The following is a 26,277-nucleotide window of genomic DNA, read 5'->3' as shown; positions in this document are numbered from 1 at the left end:
TGTTTCCTTAAAGTGGGATCTGAGTTGGACAATTCGAACGTCTGCTTTGTACGACCTGAGTGTAATCACTGGCTGTGCAAAGAAACGCAGAATATGTGTTATTAATTGAATATTCCTGTAATAAATATTTACCATTATAGTCTAGCTTAACCTTATCCAGCTAATAGCCAATTGTGCTCAATTGTGAAGAATGTGCAACAAAGATCTTTAAATTGCCACACAAAATAATTGTGTTCAATACAGGATTCTCTGTCTTTACTGGTATGAATGTGATAAATACCTGCTATAAATGGATACAATTTAGGACTGACATTGTTCTTTCACTGCTGGGCTAGAACTCGGGTGCAGTGCACCGTGTGTGCTGAGTTGATGATATCGGGGTTGTTTCTTTACCACATGGTCTGTAACCTTATTGTTCAGGCCACATTTCTTTCCAGCATTAATGCATTTGTTAGTCCCAGAAGGCTTAAACTACAGATGTTTAACATCCTGCTTATGGACAGATCATCTGGAATATGAACTAAGAAATCTATACGACTTATTAGTATATGTTATGAGTGGAGCAGAGATTTAATAGCCTGTTCAAACTAGATTAGGGAAACAGTTTCTTACAAAACTGCAACTTCTTAAAATAGACTCATGTAAAAATGAAAAATTAAGATATTCTTTTGATTAAAAATGATTTTTATCAGAAGAATTTGTCACTAATTAATGCTGTTTACATAATAGTGCATGTAACATTAATTACAGCTTTCAGAATGTTAACTGCAAACCTTTTTTTTTTTTTTTCCCCTTCTGTGAGCACAGATTTACCAGTATGGTGGAAATCAGAGCTCTTTTGAGGGTTTTTTCTGCAGTGTATTCAAAGTGATCATAAATCAAGTCTTGAATTCAAAGACAATTAAGGACATAGGCAGTAAAAAAGACTGAGCAATGCTAACCCAAAACTCCAATCATTTTTAAAGTAAGTGGGGAGAACACTGGTCAACTAGGCGATTGTTGGTATCCCCCAAAATGTAATCTCCAAGCTGAAGAATGGCAGCTGGCAGAACAGCTGGTGAATAGGATTAATGTCAGAAGAAAGAAATAAAACTCAACATATGTCCAAGCCTGCGGTGCTGGGACTGAGCATGATTGTACCCCGACGGATACCATGTGTACAGCTGGAAAGTGCCACTGTGCCATGCTTCTCTACCCCACAAGGTCATTTCTAAGAAGTATAGCTAATATCTGAACTGAACTTTTCCTTGAGAACTCTGACTGATTAGGAAATGAAGAAAGGAGCTTCGTAGTGTAAATATTTTGGCCGATTTTAATGCATCCTGGGTGGGTTTTTTTTAATAATACAATCTCAACTAAAAAAGCAGATTAGTGTTAAAAAGGACAGATTGCACTAATGTAAATATAATTTTAAAGCTATTTAAACCTTTTAATCTCATCTCATTCAGATTTCCACATTCAAGGTTCAAATAATACCAAAACTGCAAGTTTAATAAAACAATTTCATTTCATAATACTTACATATTTTACTGAAAACCAATTTTAATAAACAACATACATAGCTAGAATATGCCAAAGAAATTCAGAAAATAGGGGGAAATTTGAAACTAGAATTAATTCATGTTTATATTTTGAAATGTTAGCTCTTAAGGGTTTTTCAGCTCACATCTTAGCCTACTCCTATTTTTTTCTGAACCGGGCAGTTGTTGGAATTGGTTATAGTGAAGAACAGTAAACATATAAAAATTCCTAACTCATGAGAAAGGCCTGAGTATTTTTAGAAGTTTGAAAAGAACAAATTCTGTTCAGTCTCCATTTTTCTACTAGTAACTTCAAACAAATCCTATCAGCTAAATAGCAAAGTTCATACAAAACCAAACTACGCCACAATTGTGTACAGAGTACTTGAACTTAAAATATCTCCTTGACAAAAATGCAAAAAATATTGAAGTGAAAAATCACAACCACACTCCAAAACAGTTTTTTCACCTTTTCACTTTTCCTTTTTTATTTTCCTTTTATTACCGTTATCTGTCTCTCTCCTTTTCTCTTTTTCTGGTCTTTTTTTTTCCTTTCATTTCTGGCAGCATATCAGGAAACATGCAGTGGAATAATTTCCCACTCTCCCTTCCCAGAGGAAAATGCACATGCATCTCAAAGGATGCAAGCATGCAATGCTACCTTGGAACCTTAAAATGGAATATCCAACCAGTGTTCCATCTGTCAGCTACAAGAGAGCAACAGGCAACTAGAGGTAGTATTTTATTACATATACTAAGCTGACTTAGGAGTTGTATAGCTTTTCACTTAAAGAAAAGAATTGAGAAATGGCAGGCAAACCTAGTGACTTGTCCAGGTTAGAATTATATTTTTCTGAAGGATGCATGTTCATACTTTAACAAAATGGAAATCCTTTACAGTAAGCTCTTACATAAAAGAGCTACAAAAGAAAGAGATGAGAAATTTGAGCCAGTTTGAAATTAGTGAATGCCGAAGGCCACTACTGTTGCTGACTCGTGAACAGGGCAATTACAAATGAAACTTCCACTAAAACCTCTAGCCTTTTTTTTTATCTATCAGGTTCTGCTATGATAGTCACATAATTTTAGATACCACGGTATGTTACAGAGAAAAACTAGAGCCTTCTATTCTTTAAACATATTTTATAACTCCATTATGGCCTAATTTTAAGTGAACCATAGTGGTATGAACTGGTATCGTTTGCATCAAAGAAATTTCCAATGTGTTTTCACCCTCTTAAAGATAATTAACAAAGATAATTCACAATTTGTGTTCCATCATCTATTCCAAATGTCACTATAACCTATTTGCTATATTTACTTGGCATTGCCTACCCATTTTCCATTAGTTTGGAAACACCTACCCATTTTTACCAATTTCTCCTAACCACTTCTCAAATGAAAACCAATAAGCAAAGTGGAAAAATAATTTTACATGATGACAGTAAAAGTATAATGCGCATTATATTCTAATGTCTTGATGACTGACTCCTTCAGTAGGAAAAAAAAATGCAGAAAAATTTTAATTCCTCACACTTATATATCTGCATTTCTAACAACAGCAAAACTTCTAGTAGTGAGTTTGAGTTTTCCTTGAAGAAGGAAAAAGGACTAATACAAGAAGGCCTAAATGTCTGATCATGATAGAAAATCTTGGATATTTTTCATCACATAAAATTATTCCCCTCTATTTTAACATAGTCTTGATTCTAAGGAAGAATCTCCAACAGCTCTGATCTAATATCATTATGTAGAGAGGAAAATGTTTTTGTTTGCATTCATACAAAAAGGAAAGGAAAGCACATTGCTTATTAATATCTACTGAATTGTTTAAGAGGATTTTTAAGATACAAGTTAAAAGAATTTCATAATTTCAATTTCTCCTTTTCATTTAATAGTAGACATTCATTAGGACCCACACACTGTAATAAATTATAATAATTTCAAACAAGAATTAAATTACTAGGTACCTAGTGAAAGAGCCATTTTTTCTTAGGTACCCTGTAATCTAACTGTCAGATTTAAAATCTATTCCCAATCAACTCTTCACAACATTCACATTTATTCATCTATGCTAAATTAATAAAAGGTGTGAATAATACTGACAAAATTGATCATTATTGTTAATGTAGATTTAGAAAATTATAAGGTAATCTAAAATATAAAAGGAATTGAGGGAAACTATTACAGTTCTTATAAATAAATTCATCCTTTGCTATCTTTTTTTAAATCAGGAAAAATCTTCGACAAGAATTTATTGAGATTGACTAGCAAAGCTATTTAATAAATTGCACATTTCAGAAGAGAACTACGTTTTTATTTCAAAAACTATTAAAAGTTGATGATGACTCTAATGCAGCATGAGAGTTCACGCAATACATTAAAAGGAAATGCTGAAATTCCAAAAAAAGCTACCAAATGTCAGACTGAACCCAAATTTTTTGTAGTTTGAGCCTTGGCTATGCCAAACACCTTCCCCATGGTCCTGAGTGAGCTCAGGCAACACGGAAGGAAATGGGAATTGGGGTCACCCAGAATCCCTTGGAATCCAGATCTGACCAACTCTGTAACAGGCCAAACATCCCTCCCCTTTATCTTGTGAGCAGACATACGGGGGACAGCATTCTCCAAGAAATTCAAGCTGTTACACAACCATCTTTCCTTACATACAGACTGCTCAGCCCCAGCAGTAGCCAGTGGATGCTATCCCTGCTCTGGTAAAGCCAGAGACAATGTCTGTATCAGGCTCTCCTGTCCTTTGCACATTTGCAGTAATTCCTGCCATCTAACCTCAGTGACCCTCTCCCCCCTGACGGGGATCCCTGCAGATAAAGTAAAGCATGTCAACATCTGTTCCCATTCACACCGATTTTAATTTACAAAAAGAGCTTTGCTATTTTCAGAGCAGGCTCCAGAGCACAATGACAGATTTAAGGCCTTTAATGGGGTTGCGTTTTGAGTGTGTCAGCGTTTCAGGCTCACCAGGACTTGATTCTAAGGGGCTGCACCAAAGGAAACTGCGGGGGTTTAGGGAGCCACAGAAAGGGTGTTCTCCTCACTGCCGTGCTATTTACCTAGAAAAGCAGCTGGCAAAGTTTTATGTCCTTAACAAACCCCTGCATTTGCTGCTTTGAGCAGGAATTGGAGATCCAGAGCACCAGGGATAGAATTCCTTCCCTTCCCATTTTCACTTAGTGCATTCCTTCTGCCACCACACACCTTTCTGAAACCCAGCACGTTTCATGGGGGGATGTTTTCCAAACTGCTTTCTCATGACAAAGCTCTGTTCTTAACGACTTCTGAACACACTGTTTTTTGTGAAAGCATAACCAGGACAAAGCACATGTGTGATTTTTGGGTTTGGTGGATTTAAAAAAAAAACAACAAAAACACAGTCCTTGGTCTCTCCTGTTCTATTACAAATGCTGCAATAAGTAACAGACATTTTTCCAAAATTCTTTTAACTGGGCATTATTTATTGATTACCCTCCTAAATCTAAAGACTCACTCATCCCACTAGAAAGTTGCAGAGCACACAGACTGTGAGGATCACAGTGGTACAAAAACAATTCGCAGAGTTTCAGGGAATTTATGGTGACTCAGATTAGGGGGTTTTTTTCCCCATCTCCTCAACAGGGTTTAGAGATTTTTTTAAAGATATACAATATGAAGGACAGCTTGGAGAAACAATGCACAAGTTGTGTTGTAATCACAGAACAGCTAAGACATGAGCAGCTGAGCAGAAGGAAGATGGGCAGTGGAATGCCATACAGTAATCAGCACTGTTGACTAATCAGAATTTGAGACACTAGAAGGTAATAAGGGTATTATAAAGAATGGCTTATTGAAGGAGCAGCTGTTTATGTGTAGCTCACTGTTTAAATGAATTCCACTAGATTGCCATGGTATGTTTTGGTTAAAAAAAAAGTTTTACTTGAAAAAGGAAAAAAAAAAAGAAAAAGATATATCAGGAAGGGCAAGCACAAGGGAGTAAATATCAGGGTATCATGACCACAAGTACATAAATAGAAGCAGTTCTCTAGGTACTGGGGACCTCTAAAAAATGACATAAATTCAGTGGCCCTGGAAGTTACAAAAGAATATTCATTACTTAGGCAAAGCTTAAATGTCATCTTTGTTAGCCTCAACCACTGAGCGTTGTTGCCATGGGCACAAGAGCTGAGGTGGTTATGGAGGGTAATAGACAAAGAGGAAAAAACCAAGGGAAAGTATAACTAAAAGCAACTACAGAGCCATTTTAAGACATATTTTCACCAGCAGCCAATAAACACAATCAATAAATTCAACCTCATTTACAAAAAAACCCCAAAATTTTATTATCCCTTCCCATAAACATAGTAATAAAACAGCGCTATGATCTCAACTAGGAAAATCTAATTAAATAATGTAAAAAGACTAAAAATAGAAACAATATTCAAAATAGCACAAGTGAAAGCAACAACTCACCATAACACTCAGACAATAATCATGTTCAAATCTATGTGCCATAGGGTTGTTCAACAGTTTTTTGTTTGCTTGTTTGTTTTCAGAAACCAAGTCACAGTTTTGCTTTCCAAAATATCTTTGAAGAGTTGGGAGCAGGAAGAAGACTGCCTAACTGTAGTGAAAATTTATCATAATCCATTATTTAAAATATTCTACTTTGGACAGCAAGAGCTTGGTAATATTTAAAAGCAGTCAGCAAGAAGTGGAAACTCTGGTATCTTTTGTAACAGTTCACATGTCAGACTGGCAAAGTGCCCACAGTGTACGGCAGAAAAATCTATTTAATGTCTGCCCCACAAGGCGACATGAGGCTTGATTGGCAGAAAGCAGAGAGTGGCTTTTGATCATGTGTCCTAACAAGCAGTTCCAGCTCCTGTCTCTTCGGCTGAGCAGCTCCACATTACCTATTCAAACAGAAGTGACAGGCCACTGCACTACTCTTTGGCTCTAGTCTCACGCAGTGGGAGCTATGCTGGAGACAGAGCCACTGATTAAATATATCACTTTTTCAAGACAAGCAGGTTGTCTGAATCAAAGTTGGACAGAATAGACTCAACATTATTAAAAGAGGATATAAAACTGGAGTTGAGTGATGTTAGGCCAGTGTGTACAGCCTCAGGGATTCACAGACTGACAAGGGGAATAAGGAACAGCAGAACTCATAAAGCAGGGTCAGAAATTAGCTGTGACACCTTGGCCATTTTCCCATCACTTCAGGGCCACTGTGTTTCAAATCCTGTAGTCTCTTTTTTGGCCTTTTTTTTAATGATTTTCTGCGTGGAAAGGAGGAAGGGGGACGTAAAAATCGTTAACTAGCGAAAGTTGCAAATTGCAGTTTTACAATTAGATATAAAACATTAGCCACATTTTGCCACGTAATACGCAGTGTTTTCTAATTAGATTGTGGCTTTTTTCCTTGTATTCTCATCAGCCAAATTATTGTCATCAAATAATTTGTTGATACAGCGCTGGCTACCCTTGCTCTAAGGAACAACCGAAAGCTGGGGAAAATGACTGAATAGAGATGCTTATTACATTGCCTTGTTAGTTCATTAACAAATTGGTTTGATTTTTGAGGTCATATGTCTGGCCACTGTCTGTTGTGTTACCTGATACACAGACACAAAAGGGCAACAGATGTGATTCTTTGTCTACTTATTATATCACAGAAATACCAGATACGCTGAAACCTAGGGGAACCAATGCTCCAACTAAATTTTTAATTACAAGTATAACTGCAGATGTAACAAAACCTATTAACAAAGCTGCAACAACCCCATTTAAACAGCTAAAAAACACAAACAGTCCACAGAGGGAACAGAGGCTGAGGCAAAGAAGCTTATTTTACTTAGTGATGCATGTGCATGCCAGACCCATAAAATTATTTCTGGGCTATTCAAAGTTCTGTGAAAAAATATTTAAATTATGATACAAAATCTTGACAGATTTTTTTTCCAGAACTACTCCTGCAGTAATTCTATTGAAATTAATAGAGTCTCCTCAGGAATAAACTTGGTTCAATATTTATTTTTCACTACGGCAAGTTCTTCTGACATTTTAACAAACCTCTGCCCGATGTGTTAGTTTTTGTTTCACTGTAAATATTTAAAAGTAATCTGCTTGTTACATATTTAAGATACGATAAGGACTGCTAAGACCTACACTGAGAAGCAGAGCTGTTTTAAATATTGAATATGCAGGTAAATTTTAAGATAGAGTAGAAAGAGCCGACTCCTGTCCTCGTGCATATCCTGTAACACACACAGCATAGCTATAAATGCGAACAGAATTCATTCTTAAGGTGGTGTTAGACCAAGACATCCTGTACAGAGCCCTTAATGTTTTTGGTGTCAGTGCAGGCTCTCTAAGCTATAATGTTCAGGCTTCTTCCAGATGGGTGAAAGAGCCTGCTTGCTTCAACATTTTCAAACAAATAAAAGACAGAAGAGTATTCAAGATGGGTTTTTTTAGGTTCAGTGAAGATCATGATTTACCATAGAGGGTGATGTCACATCAAGTTCTTTAAGAGATGTGAGCAGGCAGCAGTGCATTATAGCTTCATGTCAAAATATGGCAAATGGTTATGTAAAGCATTAAGTAAAGCAGTTAACAAAAAGGAAGATGAAAATAAACAGCCATTCATACATAGGGCACCGTGCCCGGGAGCTCTGGGCACCTATGTAAGTAAAACTAAAAATATATTATGATTAATAAAAGAAAACAGCTATTAGATACATTCCAAAATTCTAGGCTGTAGAACAAGACATTTTGGCACAGCTTTACTGATTGGCAGCCCATGCTAAAGACGGACCCAAGACTGCAACAGAGTGAGCGCTGCTAGTCAGGACAGAGCAATGCTAACAGGAGCTCTCTGCAGATGTTTACACAGTACTTGCCCTCAAGACTAATTTTAACAAGGACTAGGGCACTTTTTTTTCAGGAATATCACAATCTGAACATTACAAAAACACCACCACTTCTTTATGTTCCGAGAGCAGGACAGAAGAGGGTAGATTTTGACACATTAACAACTCCAACATTTTGGAGACCAATGTGCCAATGAGCAAATAAGGAAGAAACCTGGCTACAAATAGGAATTAGAAGGATTCCTCACAGTCCAAAATACACTTGTGAAGCACAGAAATATGTAGTTAAGAGCACTGAATTGTGTTTTTATTCTTGGTTTTCACTTTGTGCTCGTCAGCTACACGCAGGGAAGTGAGAGCACAGGCACAGGGCTAAAACTCAAATTATGCTGATGAACAGGGCTCAGCTAGGGCTTGAGCAAGAAGTTCAGGAAGCAATAGACTTTATCATAAGTAAGTTCCTCTTGTCCTTAAAGGTACCAGTTCAGTCTTACAGTGCAGAACTAGTGGCCTTAAAATAAATCATGTTTTGGACCACTCTTAGGGTGCTGTTTCCAGTTCTGGGCTCCCCAGTACAAGATATGGGAGTGGAGAGAGTCCAGGAATGGGCCCCAACCAAGTATCTGGAGCATCTCCCACAGGAAGAGATGCTGGGAGCACCATGAGGGTTCAGGCTGCAAAGGAGAAGCTTCCTGGGAATGATATATAAATATCTGATGGCAGGAGTAAAGCCAGATGCAGACCCTGTTACAGGCCCAGAAGCAAAAAGAACAAAAAAGAAAACAGGAAATTCCGTTGAACCTAAAGAAAATCCTTGCTTATCATAAGGATGACCGAACACTGAACAAGATGTGGAGTTTACAGCCTTGGAGATACGCAGAAGTTGACAGGACATGGCTCTGAACAACCTGATCCTGCCCTGGGCAGAGCAGCAGCACCATCCCACCTCAGCCACCCCAGGGCTCCTTGGTTCTGTGCAACTGATGCCTCAGGGTTTAGGCTTTCATATCTTTCAGATTCAGTACTGCTTTAGTGTGCAGTTCTGAGCTTCATATTAGGGGATGGTGAGCTCTCTTCACAGAGTAGGGACACAAAGCAATTCCTTCTCTATCTGGGACCAAGGACAAATGATCCAAATTTCAGGCCTCAGAGCATAAACAGCAGTGGACTGAAGAGAGAAAAACAAGAAGGATGGGACTTCATAAGCTAAAGCTGTAGTTGCTCAATTAAACCCAATACGCAAACGGACCAAATCTTATAAAGATCTCATAAGAGACCCCATGACTGATTATCCATTTTGTGACCATTTTAGTTCATCCTGGGTGTAGCCCTGGCTGGGCTCTTGTGCCGCCCCAAGTGTATCCATTGAGGCCCTCTAATAAATCCCTGCTTCATTCTTTAACCCTGTCCAGCCTCTGTTCTTGGTCAGCCTTCAAGACATCAGAAACAACAGCAAACTGAGTGCAGGGGGACAGAAAGACTGCCACTAAAATAATCAGAGTAGGGCTCTTTCTCAGGTTGGCTGATATATTCAAAACAAGAAAGCTGTTTTTCATGATGGCATCCTAAATTATATGACGCTGAACTGAGCAGTTTTTTGTAAAAAAGGATAAATTCAAAAGGCAATTTCCTCCCTTACACTAAAACTCTCTAGAAGGATTTCCAATTTTTTTAAGCTCCAATTCTTGTCATTGCAAATTCCAGGGCAAAATAAAATTGAAAAAATACAAAATAAAAATAAAACTTAAATGAAGTAATATTTTAAATAGGAAAAAGAATAGCTACTTTTTTTGCTCTCTAATTCCTACTCATATTTAATAATACACCAAAGCAACACTGACATTGAATGGATTTAGGCTCCCTGTTAGGAATATTTGTTCAGGGTTAATTAACATGGCTGAAGACTAATCTTAATAATTGTCTGTTGCTTCCACTGGAGGCAGGTTTCCCTCACAAACAAAGTGGCATCTTGGAGTTTCAGACTGAAGCACAGAGGTGAGAGTAGTTACTCTCTCCACTGGATGAACAGGAAAGCCTGAGCATGCAGATGCCTCATGCAGCCAGGTAGGAAGCGCCTCTGTCTCTCCTGTGGCAACCTAATAAAGTTGTCAAAATTATTTTTAAATAATGATAAGGTATCTAAACCAAATACTGTGTGGAAAAATAAGGAATAAATCAGCATTTAAAATGTATATGCTGCAGAGCATTTTTACTGTCATTTCTTTAAGAAAAGCAGATCTAATTAGCTGTATCTCCAAAGTGTTTACCTAGCATTTTTATTATGTATTATAACATTTTGCTTAGAGTTGACATTTTTATTCTGACAAGCACTGTCTGGAGAGCTCTCAATAAATAATACATTTACAATTTTCAGTAAATAAGCACTGGACACAAATCATTATCCTTACTTACAACTGCCCCTCTCTAATAGTGCTTTTACAAGTAAGGTGACTATTCAGTCTAATGCAATACTCTCAGTGCTGGGAAGATATTTTAATTCATTACCCCAGTCACAAGCACTTAAAGCACTTTTAGGCCCTGTTGCAAAACAGCAGGAATGGCAAAGCGAGTAAGAACAACTAAAACTAAAGGCCATCACCAAAGAAATCTAAGGTCATTCACCCTCCAGACCTTGGAAAATACAATGGCATACAAGATCAGCCATGGTCAAGCCCAATTTTTTTCCCTTCAATCCTTATATTTATTTACATTAGCAAATTTTAGGAAAGTAAGTGTCACAGTCTAGTCCCTACCATTAACCTGGTGACTACAAAATGTATTTCAATTGCCATTTTAAAGCATGATCTGATCATAACGTTGTTTGTGTCACAGAATATCAGAAACCAATGAAGTTTGAATTTATTTTTCTGCTGCCATGATCATGCAACTGAAACAACTCTCCATATTTTTACAGCTATTTACTCACTTATATCTCTACCACAGAGCTCACTGTCAGTTGTACCTATTCATACTGATCTTGCCTTTTTTACTGCCCCAAGGGAAAAAAATGGCTTTTAAGATATGCTTTTTTTAATAATGCTTTCACAATACTAATAACATACAAATGGTGTAAAGGTAGCAGATGTCTGACCATGTATAAAATGGAGACAGAAGTGTAGAGGAACATAGTGCAGAAAATTATATAAGAAGGAAGCATTGGGACAATTTGTCATGCAATAAAAAATAAATCAAATTGTATCTAACACTGGAGAATGTCAGAATTGAGGGGTTACACTGGGATTAAATAAAAAGTAAAAATGAGATGATCCCCGAAGGTAAGACATTGGAAAATGCATCTCTGTGAAGGAACTGACTGGAATGGTTAGCAGATGATGGTAAAGAGAAGATTTCAGCCTTTTTCAGTATAATCTGTCCTGTTCAGGGATGATGAGAACAGGGTCAAGGCACATTTGTTCCAATGGAAAGGATTTTACTCATCTTACATATTTTAGGTTGAATAAAGATTTTTCTTCAATGTAATATGAGAATCTCAAAAGAGTGAAAGCAAATACCTTCTCAAATATAAAGAATTTTCATGGCTAGAATGGATGTACTAATCTTCAGAACCGAGTCCTGAATTTCAGAGTCTTCCCCTATCAGGATCAACTCTGTTTACCAGCAAAAGCAAAAATTTTGTAGAATGCACAGGTTCAAAGCCTCAAAAAGAGAACAACCTGCACTGGAAAACTGAACCTCCAGAAAAGTAGAAGCTCCATAAAATTCCATAGATCCTACAGCAAGGTAAATGTCTGACAGTAACCAAAGTGTATTTTTTTCTTGACAGGTTCTCAAAAGGCTGCCATCAGAGTCACCAGTTCCTTGCTGATGATCCTGAACAAGAACTAAGAGGGGACATGAAAATATCTTAGCAAAGCAGATGGCACAAGTGATCTATCCACCTGTCCATGGAGACCTCATTCTCCATGTTACCCACGTGAAAGTCTTTGCTGTTTTCCATTTGTGTGCCATGAAAAACTTTCAAAACCAAGGAAAGTGAAGTCTTCAAATGTAGCATGAGACATACTGGAAAGTGCTGAAAAAATTCCTATATCCACACAGAACCTGTGAGCAGTGATTAGATTCTCAAATGCTACAACAGTGGGTAAGGCTGTAGTTCAGGCAGCCAGGTAAATACAAATATGAGGTGGAAAGATGGCAAGATGTGCCAATTTCTTAAATAAAAATTGTCAGATGGCATTTAATCACAAAATACTATTCTGAAAAATTTAAAGTATATAAGAAAGTGAATAATCAAAAATGCTAAAATTTCAGAATGATAAAAAAAATATAAGACTAAATATTAACGGCCAGACATAGTATGGTTACACAGACTGAGACTCTCTTTGGAAAAAAAAGGAAAAAAAAATTAAATGTATGTTGCATTCTAAATTTATTAAATAAAAGTACATTAATGGAATGAATTTCTGATAGAAAAATCAAATAGAGAAGGAAAATGGTTGCATCTTCTTTTAGTTACCAGGAAAATAACACTAGAAAACCCTTCCCTTGTGATAATGTTCCAAAAAAGGTCCAAAATTACTTTAACACATTAAGACATAGGAATTCACTTTAGACTTCAAGAAAAGAAGCATTAGAAATTTTATGATCTATAAGATGTCTCTAAATAGAAGAATATTTTTTTCTAAAACATTAGCATATATTGCAATGAAAAGTGACCAAGCGACTTTACCAAGGTAATTAGAATTTTTTAAAAAAAAGAGAGAGAGAGATACATAATAAGATGTATTTAATTATATGGTAAGGAGGTAAATAATGGAAGAAAACAGCAATTTAGGAAAATGTGCTTCATATCTCTCCTTTAACTTGGTCTGAGTCATCTATTTATTTTCTGGACATTTGGTCTTTTTGCTCATTTTGTTTTTATTTTGGAAGCATGTCAGCAGTTTAGAAGAAAATTCCCTTTCTTAGATGCCACTATATAAGCCTTCCAACAAAAAGCAAATAAAAGATGAGTATTAAATTAACCATATTAATAAGTGATTCTAAATTTTCTTATCAAAAGTGATTTTTAACAAGAAAACAGAACCATGATGAGGATGGTACCGAGCAGAAAATGGCAGGGTTTTTCAAAGGTGATTAAAGGATTTGAAGAAGGTGAGCTTTTCATATCCAAAGAGACACACCAGTGACCATTTGCAAATTTCATTATTTGATGAAATTTTTTTATTACTTTGGATTATCCTAATACCAAACCCAGTAACATTTTTGAAGTCTTGAACAAAATATCTTTATCCATTTAAGAAAAATAAAAATTTAAAAAAAGAAAGAAGAAAGAGCAGGGGGTCTGTAAACACCAAGTGTGTTAGGACAGCCAAGGATCATGCCTTCATCAGTGGAAAGTGTGTGTATCCAGCACACCAGAAGAGAGACTAAATCTGTGCAAAAATTCTTTAAAAACATTTTAAAATATTCATTGACCACAAATGGTTAGCAGTTCACTTCTAGGACTGATCTACCAAAGAAAACTCCTGACATGTAAGGTCATCAAAGGTTGTGCTTAAAACAATACTAAAAAACAAGTGCTCATGTCTGCACTCTCTCTGTTCTCAGCTGTGGCAGGCTTAAAATAAAGCCACAAAAAAAATTGGAAACTCTCCATTTATTTAATACAATATAATGCATACAGATTTTTAAAAAAGAACCTAAACCCACTATAACTAGTAAATAAATAAATAAATAACAAATTTTGGCAACCCAAATGTCCACTTCTAAAGCATAGTATCTGAAAGTTTAAGTTTCTTTACTTCCTGATGAATTAGCAGGAAATTAATGGATCTGTGTGTGCAACACTTCACTATACTTATATTATATTCCGATATAATTATTAGAATGATAGAAAGTTTTGTAGGGGAATTGTTAGTCTATTTAAAGTCAATATTAAAAAGTGTTCAGTTATTATTAACTCATGAAGCTGGAAAAAAAAATAACAAAACAAAAAATCAGAAAAACCACCTCCACTAAGATTTTTCCTACTGCATACAGAATTAATAATACATGTGAACCCTTAATTTTTAATTTAAATATCCACCCATATATCCCCCCATAGAGAGAGAGTACAAACAGGTGCACATGACAGAGAATAGATGGAAATTTATGAATATACCACTCTCTATATAGATGTTCATTATTCCACCATGCATACATAGAAATCTTTGATCTCTGAATGTTCAACTGTGGTCTTCAAGGAGGAAACAAGAATGGGAGGCACTTCATAAAAAGCTTGTGCTAGAATTGTGAACCGAGCTTGGTTGAAAAATGATACTGTATACATTGCTCTGAATCAAGGTCAAAAGTGAATTAGGAATCCAGGCCCTGAGTAATGAGGGCTTAGCACTTAGCAGAAATGACATGCCCAGTTTCCAGCTCAGAAGTGCCAGCTGACCTGCCAACCTAGCATTCCAGATCTGAAAGGGAGAAATCTGCTCTCCTCGCTACTGACAAGATGTGTACTACTAATTATTGCTCCTAGAGGCTTATGATGAGCTACAGTAGGATAGTTGTCTGGGAGCCAATTCTCAGCATAGAATTCAGGCAGCCCAGGCTGTAAATCTGCCTCAGAAAAGTAACATAAGCAATACTCAAAAAGAAAAATCTTTGACTTGAAGGGGATAGAAAAGGAGAGAAGCAGTTAGACCATACTGTCTAACAGAAACTCTTCATTTTGAGCTGTGAAGAGCTTTAATACTTGATTGTACTGAAGGATACTTCCAAAGAAAAAGGCCAGTAAAACAATCCTTCAGCTCATAGAATAACTAAGATGAATATACCCAAGTTATCCAAGAGGCCCTAGAGTCTAATGTTGTTGATTAAATTAGACACCTGTTCATTTCTGACCTCCTCTGTCTTATGAGAACACATGTCAGCAAAGTCTTTACATACTCAAATTAACTCTAAATATTTGCAGCATTCTTTTCTTTTTCAATTTTCTCATCAGTTTTCTCATTTGCAAATCATTACAAATTGAGACACAGGAGTGCCTTACTGTACAAAAAATGCAAATACCGGACCACAAAGCCAAAAAATATGTTGTTTCTCCTGTAATGCTGGTAATCTGTGTTCAGACTACAAATAAAGCCAAAAACATACCTAAGGTATATTCCTGTGTGAGGCACCCGTGTTCCCACACCATACACAAGACATGACACTGGCTGAAGCACTATTATTAAAGAGAGATTAAAACAGCTGTACATTATGCTGAAGCACTCACTCTTCCCTTTACAAACAGACGGTCCTGGATTACAAGCAGCACTTGACCATTTAAATCACTACAACAACCAGATTTAACCAGCTGGGCCATATTCTCTTAGGCAATGCCTGTTGACCTCCTCAGTCACAGCTGCTCAGATGAAATTCTCATTAGACAACTTATTTTCAGGAGCCAGAGGACTCTGATTAAATATATCTATTTAGACACGATAAAGTCTCTCAGTATAGATTTCTTTTCCAGCGTTATGAGGTACAACAGAGACAACAAGGAGTATATACAAGCTTGGCAGACACCTAATATCTGAGTGCACAGCACTAAGTATTTAAGTGTTTGACCCCCAAAACCTGTATTTCTCAAATTCAGATGATACAGATGGACCAGAAAGTTTCTATGTAACAATATTAAAAGAGACTTGTCACTGAGCTGACGTGGGGGTTAGATCTGTGACTGGAATTCTCGAGTTCTTTACTCCACACTTAACTCTACAATTAACCTGACATATGACTGTGTGTTAGCACAAATCCCACAGCTAGATCAGTGGTCAAGGAGGTCATCCCTGTAAATGAGACTAACATGAACTATTACACTCTTCTAAAGGAGATGTGCAGGACTAAAAGCCCTACACCACACTATACAGTAGAAACACATGTCTTTTCTCCATTTCATTCATTAAACCCATAATATTATTCTCCCTATTTTTAAGAAAACGTAGCAGTATTTTTCAATTTGAGTAAATAATTTTGTGCCAGGGCAGGACTTAGTACACAAAGAGCTCCTCAATTGCATTGGTTGCATACCATTTTAAGAACAGAACTGCATAGAAACATATTTTAAAGGATAGATGTTAAAGAGCATCATGGATCGTACGTGTGTGATCAGGCCATTAATTAGGTTGTTCAAAAGCCTCTGTAAGATGGCAAAACAAGTTCATAATCTCAGACCTCATTTCTCCAACTGACCACACAGAGCTAAAACCAAGTTCAATCTTAAAATAGTAATTATTTTTAACATTTTATTTTAATCAAACATGTACGGAGAGTACTTCTTTTAAATTCAGAGAAACCTCTGAATACTGAATTGGGTAGTCAAATCTGTTCTAAGAATTTTGATTTTCCCGGCCTACACAGAAGTTTAGAAACACTGAACTTCCTAAGTGTAACATCCTGAAGAATTTCCAATATTTCTATTAAATATTTTTCTGCATTAGTTTATATGGTGCCAGTTAGATGCTCATTAATTATTTTCTGCAAAACATAAGTAACTTTTTTCCTGCAGAAAATGGTGGATGAATGGAAAATAACTTAATGCAGAACCCCAAAATCATGAGAGAATGGCCTGGCTTGGAAGAGATCTTAAAGATCATCTAATCCCAGCCCCAGTGCTGTAGGCAGAGACACTTTTCATCAGACCAGGCTGCTCAGAGCTCTATCCAACCTGACCTTAAACACTTCCAGGGAGGGCTGTCCACAGCTGCTCTGGGCAACCTGTGCCAGAGTCTCACCACCCTCACAGCAAAGAACTGTCTCCTAATACCTAATCTAAACCTAACCTAAACACGAAGATACAGTCAAATACCTTTGAACTTGCAGGCAGACTTTAGAATAGCTTTCCATTATAATGTGGTCCATAAAAGGCAAGATTATTTTATGGATCAAAAATGACCTTTATTTCAGCTGATGAGAACACATAGCGTGGAAGGCTCTGACTCAGAGAGAGGGATCTCTCTGCTCTGCACTCTTAGAACAACCAGTGTATACCAATACAGGGGAAGAGCAGAAAATTCTCGAGAACCCATACAAAAATAAGCTATGAAATGCTCGAATCCCTACGGATAGATACTATGTTTAAACTTTTTTGATGCACATTTTTATTAGCACACCATCCAGTACACTCCTGGAAAAGCCTTAGCTGTGGTGTCAATATAATCAACAGCAACTCGAGCACTCCCGCAGCAAAGTACGAGCCAAGACCTTTGATTAGCATGGGGTGTCGAACGACTGCTACTGACTGCAGAAAACAACTTTGCCAAAGTAATATTTAAAATAGTTTTCCTAGCCTAACCACCAAATCTAAGAAAGCAATTTTTAAAAGAGTGATCTTTACAGCTGAAAACAGACAGATGGTAGTAAAGAATCTGGGACATTCTCTCTTTAGAGATGTTTCACCAGCTTCAGAAAGGACACCTATAGAACACACTGGCATTTAACAATTATGCCAAGAAATTTGGAAGCCTACTTCCATCACTACATGATTTTATCCCATATTTAAATCATATTATTGTATCAGCTTCAATTTTAATTGACATCTGCATTGCTACATGAGGCCAAGGGAACTTAAAGTGCAGTGTTTGAAGTGCGCTGTGACCATATAATGAAATTGAGGAGACAAAATAATTCTGAACTCATTCCTATTTCAAAGAAAAAAAGGATCACAAAGTTCTACTGTCTTTTGGCTCTACTACATTATATATATTCTTCCTGGGTTATTTTTAATGCCACAAAACTGAACTGGTAAAATATCTAAGAGAATCCACACAGATGCCTCCGCACCTGTTTTTCTATTTCAGAGCCTCCTGCTCTCACAACTTCGCTGATTCAAACTCATGTATGAGCTCACAGATTAAAAGGTATTGTTGCAGAACCAAGTAAGCCTTCACTATACTTACCAAGGGGAGAAATTGTCATGATGGCCCCTGTGTGCACACATACACTGAAAAACTCAGTCTCCAATTCTGTTTCCTAACGTGGCCCAAAATCTTTGCAAAGTCAATGAAAGTATCTGAATAAGGACTGGCTACATAAAGTGCCTTAGCACTCAAAGATTTGTCCTCATTTTTATCTCTGTTTTAATACTTGTAACAATATCTGAGGAGACTGGAAAGAAAAATATATTTCTTCCTCTGTAATTCTAGCTATATAGGTCAGAACTATGTACTTTTACACTTAAAATGCTTCCCATTCTCCTAGTTACAGATGCTGGGTTATTAAAGTGATGAAAGATGAGAATTTTTAAGGCAAAACAAACCAGTTCATGTTTTATTCATTCTTATTGTTAAAAATAAACATTTGTCTTTTAAAAGAAAGAGAACAAATACGACTGAAGAATATCCCTCAAGTCCACAGCCAGTTAAGAATTAATCATAACCTTTCAAGTAAGAGTTGAGTTTTCACCAAATCCAACATTCTTGCTTTGACTCACAACCAAGACAATTTTAAAAGTTTTTAAAAACTGGCATATTTGTCTAAAATCCCTAATGGATCTCAAACTACCATTGCCATAGAAACCTGTGAACAACTTTATCCTAGCCTTTGCCAATTATGCAGTTTTATAGCCCTCAATACCCAACACATCCTTTTTGCCATAAAAACTGCAGGACTGGGGGGTGAAGAAACTGCATCAATCTTATCCAGCACATACCTTCTTGCTCAGTCCTGGTCATTTCTTCTAGTTTCTTCTGCTTCAGTGTGTCCACCACATCTGCTAGGCTTCCCTTGCGGCGCTCGGGCGTTCCGAAGTTAACACTGGTCATTAGCTCGCTGCGGTCGCGACCTCCTTCGTCGGGCTTGTTTGGTGAGGTAGAGGTATTTCGGAAGGAATATAGGGAACATAACTTATTACTCTCTGACTCCTGCAAAGAAACAAAACAATGTCAAAACATGGGCTCTTCTCTCATGGCAGAAGGATCTCAGGCAGGCAAAAGCTGAAAGCATTATTTGTGATAACAAGCCTGCATCTATCCTTCAGAATACATAAATTGAGTGTTATTTCTTTGTTTCAGTGCTTTATATGGACACTTTTGTCCCTAAGTCCAGTTCTCTCCATGTTTCATGCCTGAGATAATCTTCATCAAGGATTTCCCTCATCAGGAAAAAGCCACTTCAACGCTTTTTAACAATGGACGTGTTAGGGTTTTACAGTTTTCTTTAGTTCCTTAAGTAAGGACAATATACGTAACACTAAGGAAGAAAGTACAAACAAGGACAAATTATTCCTGGATAAATCCTCAGCTAATGGAAAACAGCATAACTTCAAAACTAGAGAAAGTGTTAGGCCAACAATGACCAAGGAGGAGAGAATCTACTTCACAGTTAGATAAGGTTAACGGTATGTATGTATCCATGCACATTCACTGCCCTTTAATTTAAATTTAAATTTTTCTTAAAGAGTGAAGGTTACAATGCTTCTAATTAGCAAAAGGAGATCTTATTTTCAGGCCAACATAGGCAAGAATAAGTAAGGAAATGAAGTTATGGCAACACAAGTCACGTATGCCAACACACAGGTACCAAGACGCCATGTATCAGGTGTTATACAGTCAAAAAACATAGAAGTAAAAGCATCCATCTCCCTTGTAAATAGATAATGCTTATTTGAGCAAAAATTTAAAAAAAAAAGTATTTAAAAGCAATGAGTAATGACAGTTCTCCTCAAATTTGTGATATCAACCAACAGTGAAGCCCTTCCTAAACGTCTCTGGCTCAGACTTGTCATTCTCCCAGTCATGCTTGCAACATTCTCCGCATCTCTGTTTTCACAATTTCAGCTAAAAAGAGAAGTTCTTGGATTTGTCCTCAAAAACTCAACCACAAGAATTTCTCACACACTTCCCTTTCCAAAATTACTCTTCTATTTTAATTTTTAATAATTCCAGGCTAGGAGTGTTAAATATTTGGGGAAAAAAACTATTGATTTTTTTAATGTTTCTTTATGGTATGCCTAGAAATGTTAGTGTGTATATTAGGTTCCATGAAACATACTTTGTTTAAGATTTAAGAGCAATTATAGCGGCAATAGATTTAAATATTAAGAAGCTAATTAATAGTCTTGTCAAGAAACATTCTCACAATACACAGTGCTCCCCATAACAATAATATTCCTGCTACTTTATGAGCTGAAAATACCCATCTTCAGAGCACTGAAGAAAGGCTAGAAAGCATTAACCATCAGCTACACCACAAGGCACAAATCTTTGCTTCAGTCTGGAACAGATTAGGAAGTAGCTGTGCAATGTAACAGGAGGAGCAAGACCAACAAGGAGCAAGCTGGGTGAGTTGGGGCTGGGACTGTGCAGGAGGAGGTGGTGACACATCTTCAAGCACAGCGGTCCGTAATCAGCACAGCACTGCTACCATCACTGGAGAAGGAGGCAGCATTTGCTAGGGATGTTGCAAATGTATTTATTCACTAAGACAGGAAATCAGAAGACACTATATCCCATCCCACTGGTAGCAGCCCCTCATCGACACAGTAGGAGTGACAGAGGTTTTGCAGGCACAAACAGAAAGAGAGGTGACAGGGAATAAAAATTTTACCTTTGTATTTTTAGCAAATAAACATTAACTAATTTTTCACTCCAACAATTTGTATTCACTGAAGAATCAAACATCACAGAGAACAGTATCTTAGACCAAGTACAGAGTTTAACTTATTTAGCTGCCTTTAAAATGGAAAACTTTCATACATTTAACTCTTTCTAAGAAAAACTACTTTGTATTTTTCTTACAATGGAGATGGAAAGAGCATCTTTAATATTTTTCAGACGTAAAGCCTGACTTTCTATAATCCCTTTACTCAGCGAAGAATTAATACTACATATTTCGACACTCTCACCTTTGAGGACGGTACAAGAACAACTTAGTAATTTTAGAGGTGCTTTTTCCTCAAGAGAGCAACATCCTCTTACAGTACATGAAGCACATCCATCAGGCTCAATGCATGGGTTTCATGCTCTCAGCAAGGAACACTAAATCTATTGTTTAGGCCGGAAACAAGAAGATAAGGCAAATCTGTGGAGTAAGTAGGAATAACGGAATGTTCTTCCTCCTGATAACCTCTCCTGTTCCCCGTCTGGATGCATACATGGTCCAGCACAATGTTCCTTTGCTGTAGTGAAAGACTCCCCTAGTCCTGCCTCCATCAGGCAGCACATTCAGCCTTCCTTTTCTTGCCCAAAAGACTGCAATGTCCACAATGGAGATGCAACAAGTTTAAACTCCACACAAATGAAGCAGATTTACAGAAGCAAGGCAGAATGATTGCCTTTGCAAGTATGAGGGTTTGTCCAATTAACAAACTATTCTATATTGCCAGTTTTGCAGATAATTAAAGTGTAGAATAAAAATAAAACAGAAAATGCATTTGTAATATTTCTGGTTCTATTTAAGCCTAGAGCATGCAGAGCAGGTTTTATTGACCTCACATTAATGGCTAACTAGACAGATCAAAACGCAAGGGGGCAAGGGAAATATTCCTGTTATTTTTTACTCTAGAAAGTTAACTCAACTGTACATGAGGGGAAGTTGCTACTGCAGCATTCAGCTCCTTGAAAATGAAGTAAATGTTGCAGCAAATTTATGAAGGATTTTATTTCAATTATGGACCTTACAACCTTTTGCAGACCACTTGTCATGGCATATCCTGGCCTTGTCCCAGCACCTCATCCACTGCAACATCAAAAGTGCAACTATCACATACATCAGATGCACACCTGGCTATCAAAAATTAATTTGCATTGACATTCACTAGCAGCACACAGAGACCCTCCTAATAGCCCCAGGTATCCTCTGAAAAGTCTAGTGGATCGTGTGTGTTGTCTGAAACAAGAGGGATATCACCTCTGCAAATGGTTTCTTGGTCCTCTTGCTCTAATGCATAAAGCACTTTCCCTAGAAAGTCTGGAGTTCAGATGGAAAAGGACCACCATGCTTCCTGAATTAGAGCAAGCCCACAAATTCACAGTTAGGAAAGGAGAACCTGGTCCTTTTGAACCTGAATTTGGAGTAATTAAATAAAAATACATCTCTTATCCTTAATAAGATTTTGAAGCCACCTTTCACAGAATGAGGAATTCCCACATTGTTTGATCTGAAGAGAGAAAAGAAAAAATGCTACTAAGGTTTTTTTTCATGTATTTTCCAAGATCATCAAAGAGAAAGCAAATACAAGTGCCTAGCCAAGATTAACTCAAATTTTTCATGTTGCAAAATCCAAATGAGAAATCCATCAGCCCTGATGAAAATTTTCTGCGCAAGTCAACTTTTCTAAGCATCACTGATAAAAATAAGAAAAATTTATAATAAAATATGATTGATATCAATATCCATTTAATGTATGTGGGCACAAATTGATCCAGTAGCTCCATAATACACTAGACAAGGGACCTATCCCTGGATTCTCAGGTTTAAAATTCATGTATTTCTGTAAAAATGGTACTTTAAGTCTAAACTTGAAAAAATGTCTTCAACACATGACATTTCCCTTTGAAAGGTACATTTTTCATGGTGTGCTATTCTCACCCATTTCAGTGATTTCCAGGTAAGGCAGGGGGAAATAAGAAAAATATAATCAGATAAATAGCAAACATTTAGTCTGTGGATAAAATATTTAACACAGGGCATGCCTCTTCAGGATCCCACCCTGTTTTTGCTGGATTTATAAAACTACCCTCCCACTTACACAATACTGGATAATTGTAGAACTGTTTATGCCTGTAGCAGAATGCATAAGGGATTGCACAGTGATATTTGTCCACCACAATGGAGGCCTTTCCAGACAGGTCTCTAACAATTGGCAAACAATAAAATTTGAAGACAGCTTATTAAATAAAAAAAAGAACAAATCTGAATGCTCAAATACAATGATTATGTGTCTTAATCTTCCCTCTTTGCCTGTGTCAGGTAAAAAAGCTTAAAACTGCAAAGCTGTTTAGTTGTAGAGATGACTAAGCCAGAAAATCTTACTGCTCAATACCTGAAGAGGCAAACTCAGTTTTGGACCACTATTTCATCTGCTTACTATTCAGCAGGCGCAAAGGTGAGTCTATTTTTGAAACGCTGGGGTTTCATATCAAGGTAAATAAATGACATTTTTCCTGTCTACATTTTCTTGCCAGCTCATTAGCACAGCCCAAATTTCATTACTGATCATTCAGCCCACTGTGGTTAGTGTTTTGACCAAATTCTATTATTATAACAGCTTAAATACCAATACATAGGCACTAAAATTTAAGGATTAAATTTAAAGGGTAAAAAATGGAAAATAATAAATAGATGTGCAAAAGACAGAAAACCCAAAAGTAGCAAGGTATGGACACTAAAACACTATGGGTGACTCATTCAGGGATAGATAGCCCCTGCATGAAATCATACTTTACTTTTAATAAAACCTCCACCTTTCTTGCATGTCAATTGGAAAACCACATAAAGAGTTCCAGCACAACATGGGAAAAGCTTTCCAAAGTCTACCCTTGGACTTTTTCATGCTATAGGGACAATACACTTTAACCAATCTCAAATTTTCTTGGAATGTATGTGGTCCAACAACATTTTCCTTAGTCTTACCAGCTTTCCAGGCTGCCTGTTGTAAACAAGGGACCTGTTGGCCATTTCTTTTAGAGTTGCTGTGAATGGCTCCAGCTTTGGGAATGGCAGGAACAATTCTGAATAATTACGAACAACTTGGTAAAAATAAAGACGGACTCTGTGACTACACAAGTGGTATTTTCTTCACACACCACAATAATTCCTTTAAAACTGTTACATTAAGATAATATGTAAAGATAGTTCAGCAGGCCTCTTACTCTGAGAAAATTATTTTCTAGCAAGTGCATTCACTAAATTTCACAAGTTACATGGGTTATATTCTTCAAAAAGATAGCTGATGGTTTCTGTATAAAGAAAGGAAAAGCCTTACAGGCTCTTAGATGTTTCTACTGAAAAGGGATTGAGCAAATAATAATAATTTTTTTGTTAGTGTAAAAAATTATTTTCTTGTGTATTTAGATTCTAACGGTTTAAGTAGTTCATTTTCCATCAGTGCTCCCACTGGTTTTAATAGGATAAATGAGAGTACTGCTGAAAATGACAAAAATAAAGGTATTGATAGCTGACCCAGTATTTTTCATATTGGGAAGCTAATATCTATAGCAATACCTGCAAGCTGAATCATGAGCCAACTTGGTCACCTTCTATGAAGTCTTTTCACTTCCAAAATGGAGCAATAAGACACAAAATTACAGTTCTATTGGTGAGAGACTACAGCCTAAAAAGACAATTCAATATTCTTGCTCCTTCCTCCAAATAGCCAAGGTACAAAATACGGGGGGCTGTATTCAGGGGTTGAGATGCAACATCTCAGTTCGGGGACACCACAGTCACAAGTGGAAATCTGGCTTGGGAAAAGAGCTCTGTTTGGTATCCTCCTAAGGGTTAAGGACAGACCAACAGCCTGGTGAGCTGGATTCTCTTGTCAGGAGTCTTAAAGGGGGGGAAGTGCACAGAGCTGTGGATTTTAAAGGCAGCATTTACATTTCATGTCAGGAGGAGGGATCCTCTGGTGCTCTCTGAAGGTGAGAAAAGAGGAAACATTGTGAAATGAAACTGAGGGCTGTACAAAATCAAGGTCACAGTGTTAGTTAGCAATTTAATAATAACTGTGATCAACTTTGATTGAAAGTTGACGACTGCAATCCCACTTAATAGCCAGAGAGAAAACTGTTTCTGTAAGAGTTCAACTGAAATCACAGGATGAATGGCCAAGAAGTAGAAAGCAAATATTACTAACATAAAATGTGTTAGCTGAATTGCTTATTTCCATGTGGATGAGGCTTTTCTGTTATAAAGGGATATTTATCTGTCTCTGCATTGAATGGGACACATGTAAACACCCCAGGAAAGTTGGATATCCAGAGTGGTTTTGATTCCAAGTACTAGAGGCATGCTGGCACTTGGAACTAGTCTGGAGTTAACATATAATGAAAGCAAATGTTTACAAAATCATTTCCAATCACTACATTAAATATGGTTTCCCATTTTGAGGAATTTAATTAAATAGAATTAAAATAAATTAAAAATCTAAGTGATCATTTCCAATTCTCATCTGATTAAGAAAAAAACACAAAAGTTTTATTAAGAAAGATTTATTTAAATCCAAGGCTTGAGAATGACTGCTATGAGCTATTGAGAGAACATCATTTGTTAAGTCTCAGCAAATTATGCTAGTGGGAGGGCAAATGGCAAGTAATGAAATAAAGCTTCAAGTCTTTTACTCAGCATTTACTCTGATAAAACTTATACTGATTTCACTGCCGAAGTATAGTCGGAATACAATCTGTAAAGGGCTTGTATTCCATCTTCTACACAAGTCTAAAAACCTCAAGAAGAATCAACACAACAGTAAGATCTAAGCCAAGAAATAATATGTTAAATTGAGAATTTAAAAAAAAAAATTAAAAAAGAAAATAACTTTGGATCAAAGGTTTGAAAATGAGATGTCATAATAATCAAGCACATATAATCTAAGTATGGTTTTATGAAGAGGCCACTGCAAAACCAGCTGTCTGTTTGGAAGGCATGGGCAGGGACATTTTGTTGTAAGTAAAGTATATTATATTTTATATTATATTGCTTAATTGCAGCAATCCCTTCCTCCTGAAGTGTTGGAGCACACCAGGTAAACCAACATTGGATACACAGATCTCACAAGGTTACAATTTTTCAGGTTTGTGATTCAAACCCTTCTCTTTACAAACGAGCAGCGATTTGAAACACGTTGACAGGCACTTTGCTCCATTCTACGGCAGAAATACACCCCAAAATTTTTAAATACAATGACAGATCACTTCTATATGGCAATCAACTCCCCCACAAACGATACTCAT

The 26,277-nt window shown here is 36.8% G+C and overlaps 1 protein-coding gene across 1 annotated transcript in view; it reads right to left on the bottom strand.

The window, feature by feature from the left end:
- SOX6 (SRY-box transcription factor 6) overlaps positions 1 to 26,277 on the bottom strand; it is a 259,381-nt gene that overhangs the window by 194,229 nt on the left and 38,875 nt on the right. Inside the window, exon 3 of the mRNA XM_084207918.1 lies at positions 19,038 to 19,248. Coding sequence (XP_084064044.1) covers positions 19,038 to 19,248 — 211 coding nt within the window. The remainder of the gene's footprint in view (positions 1 to 19,037; positions 19,249 to 26,277) is intronic.

The sequence above is a fragment of the Fringilla coelebs genome (genome assembly GCF_963513975.1).
Source record: "Fringilla coelebs genome assembly, chromosome: 6".
NCBI lineage: Eukaryota > Metazoa > Chordata > Aves > Passeriformes > Fringillidae > Fringilla > Fringilla coelebs.
The sequence above is the reverse complement of the archived record's forward strand: the minus strand, read 5'-3'. Positions and strand labels throughout refer to the sequence as shown.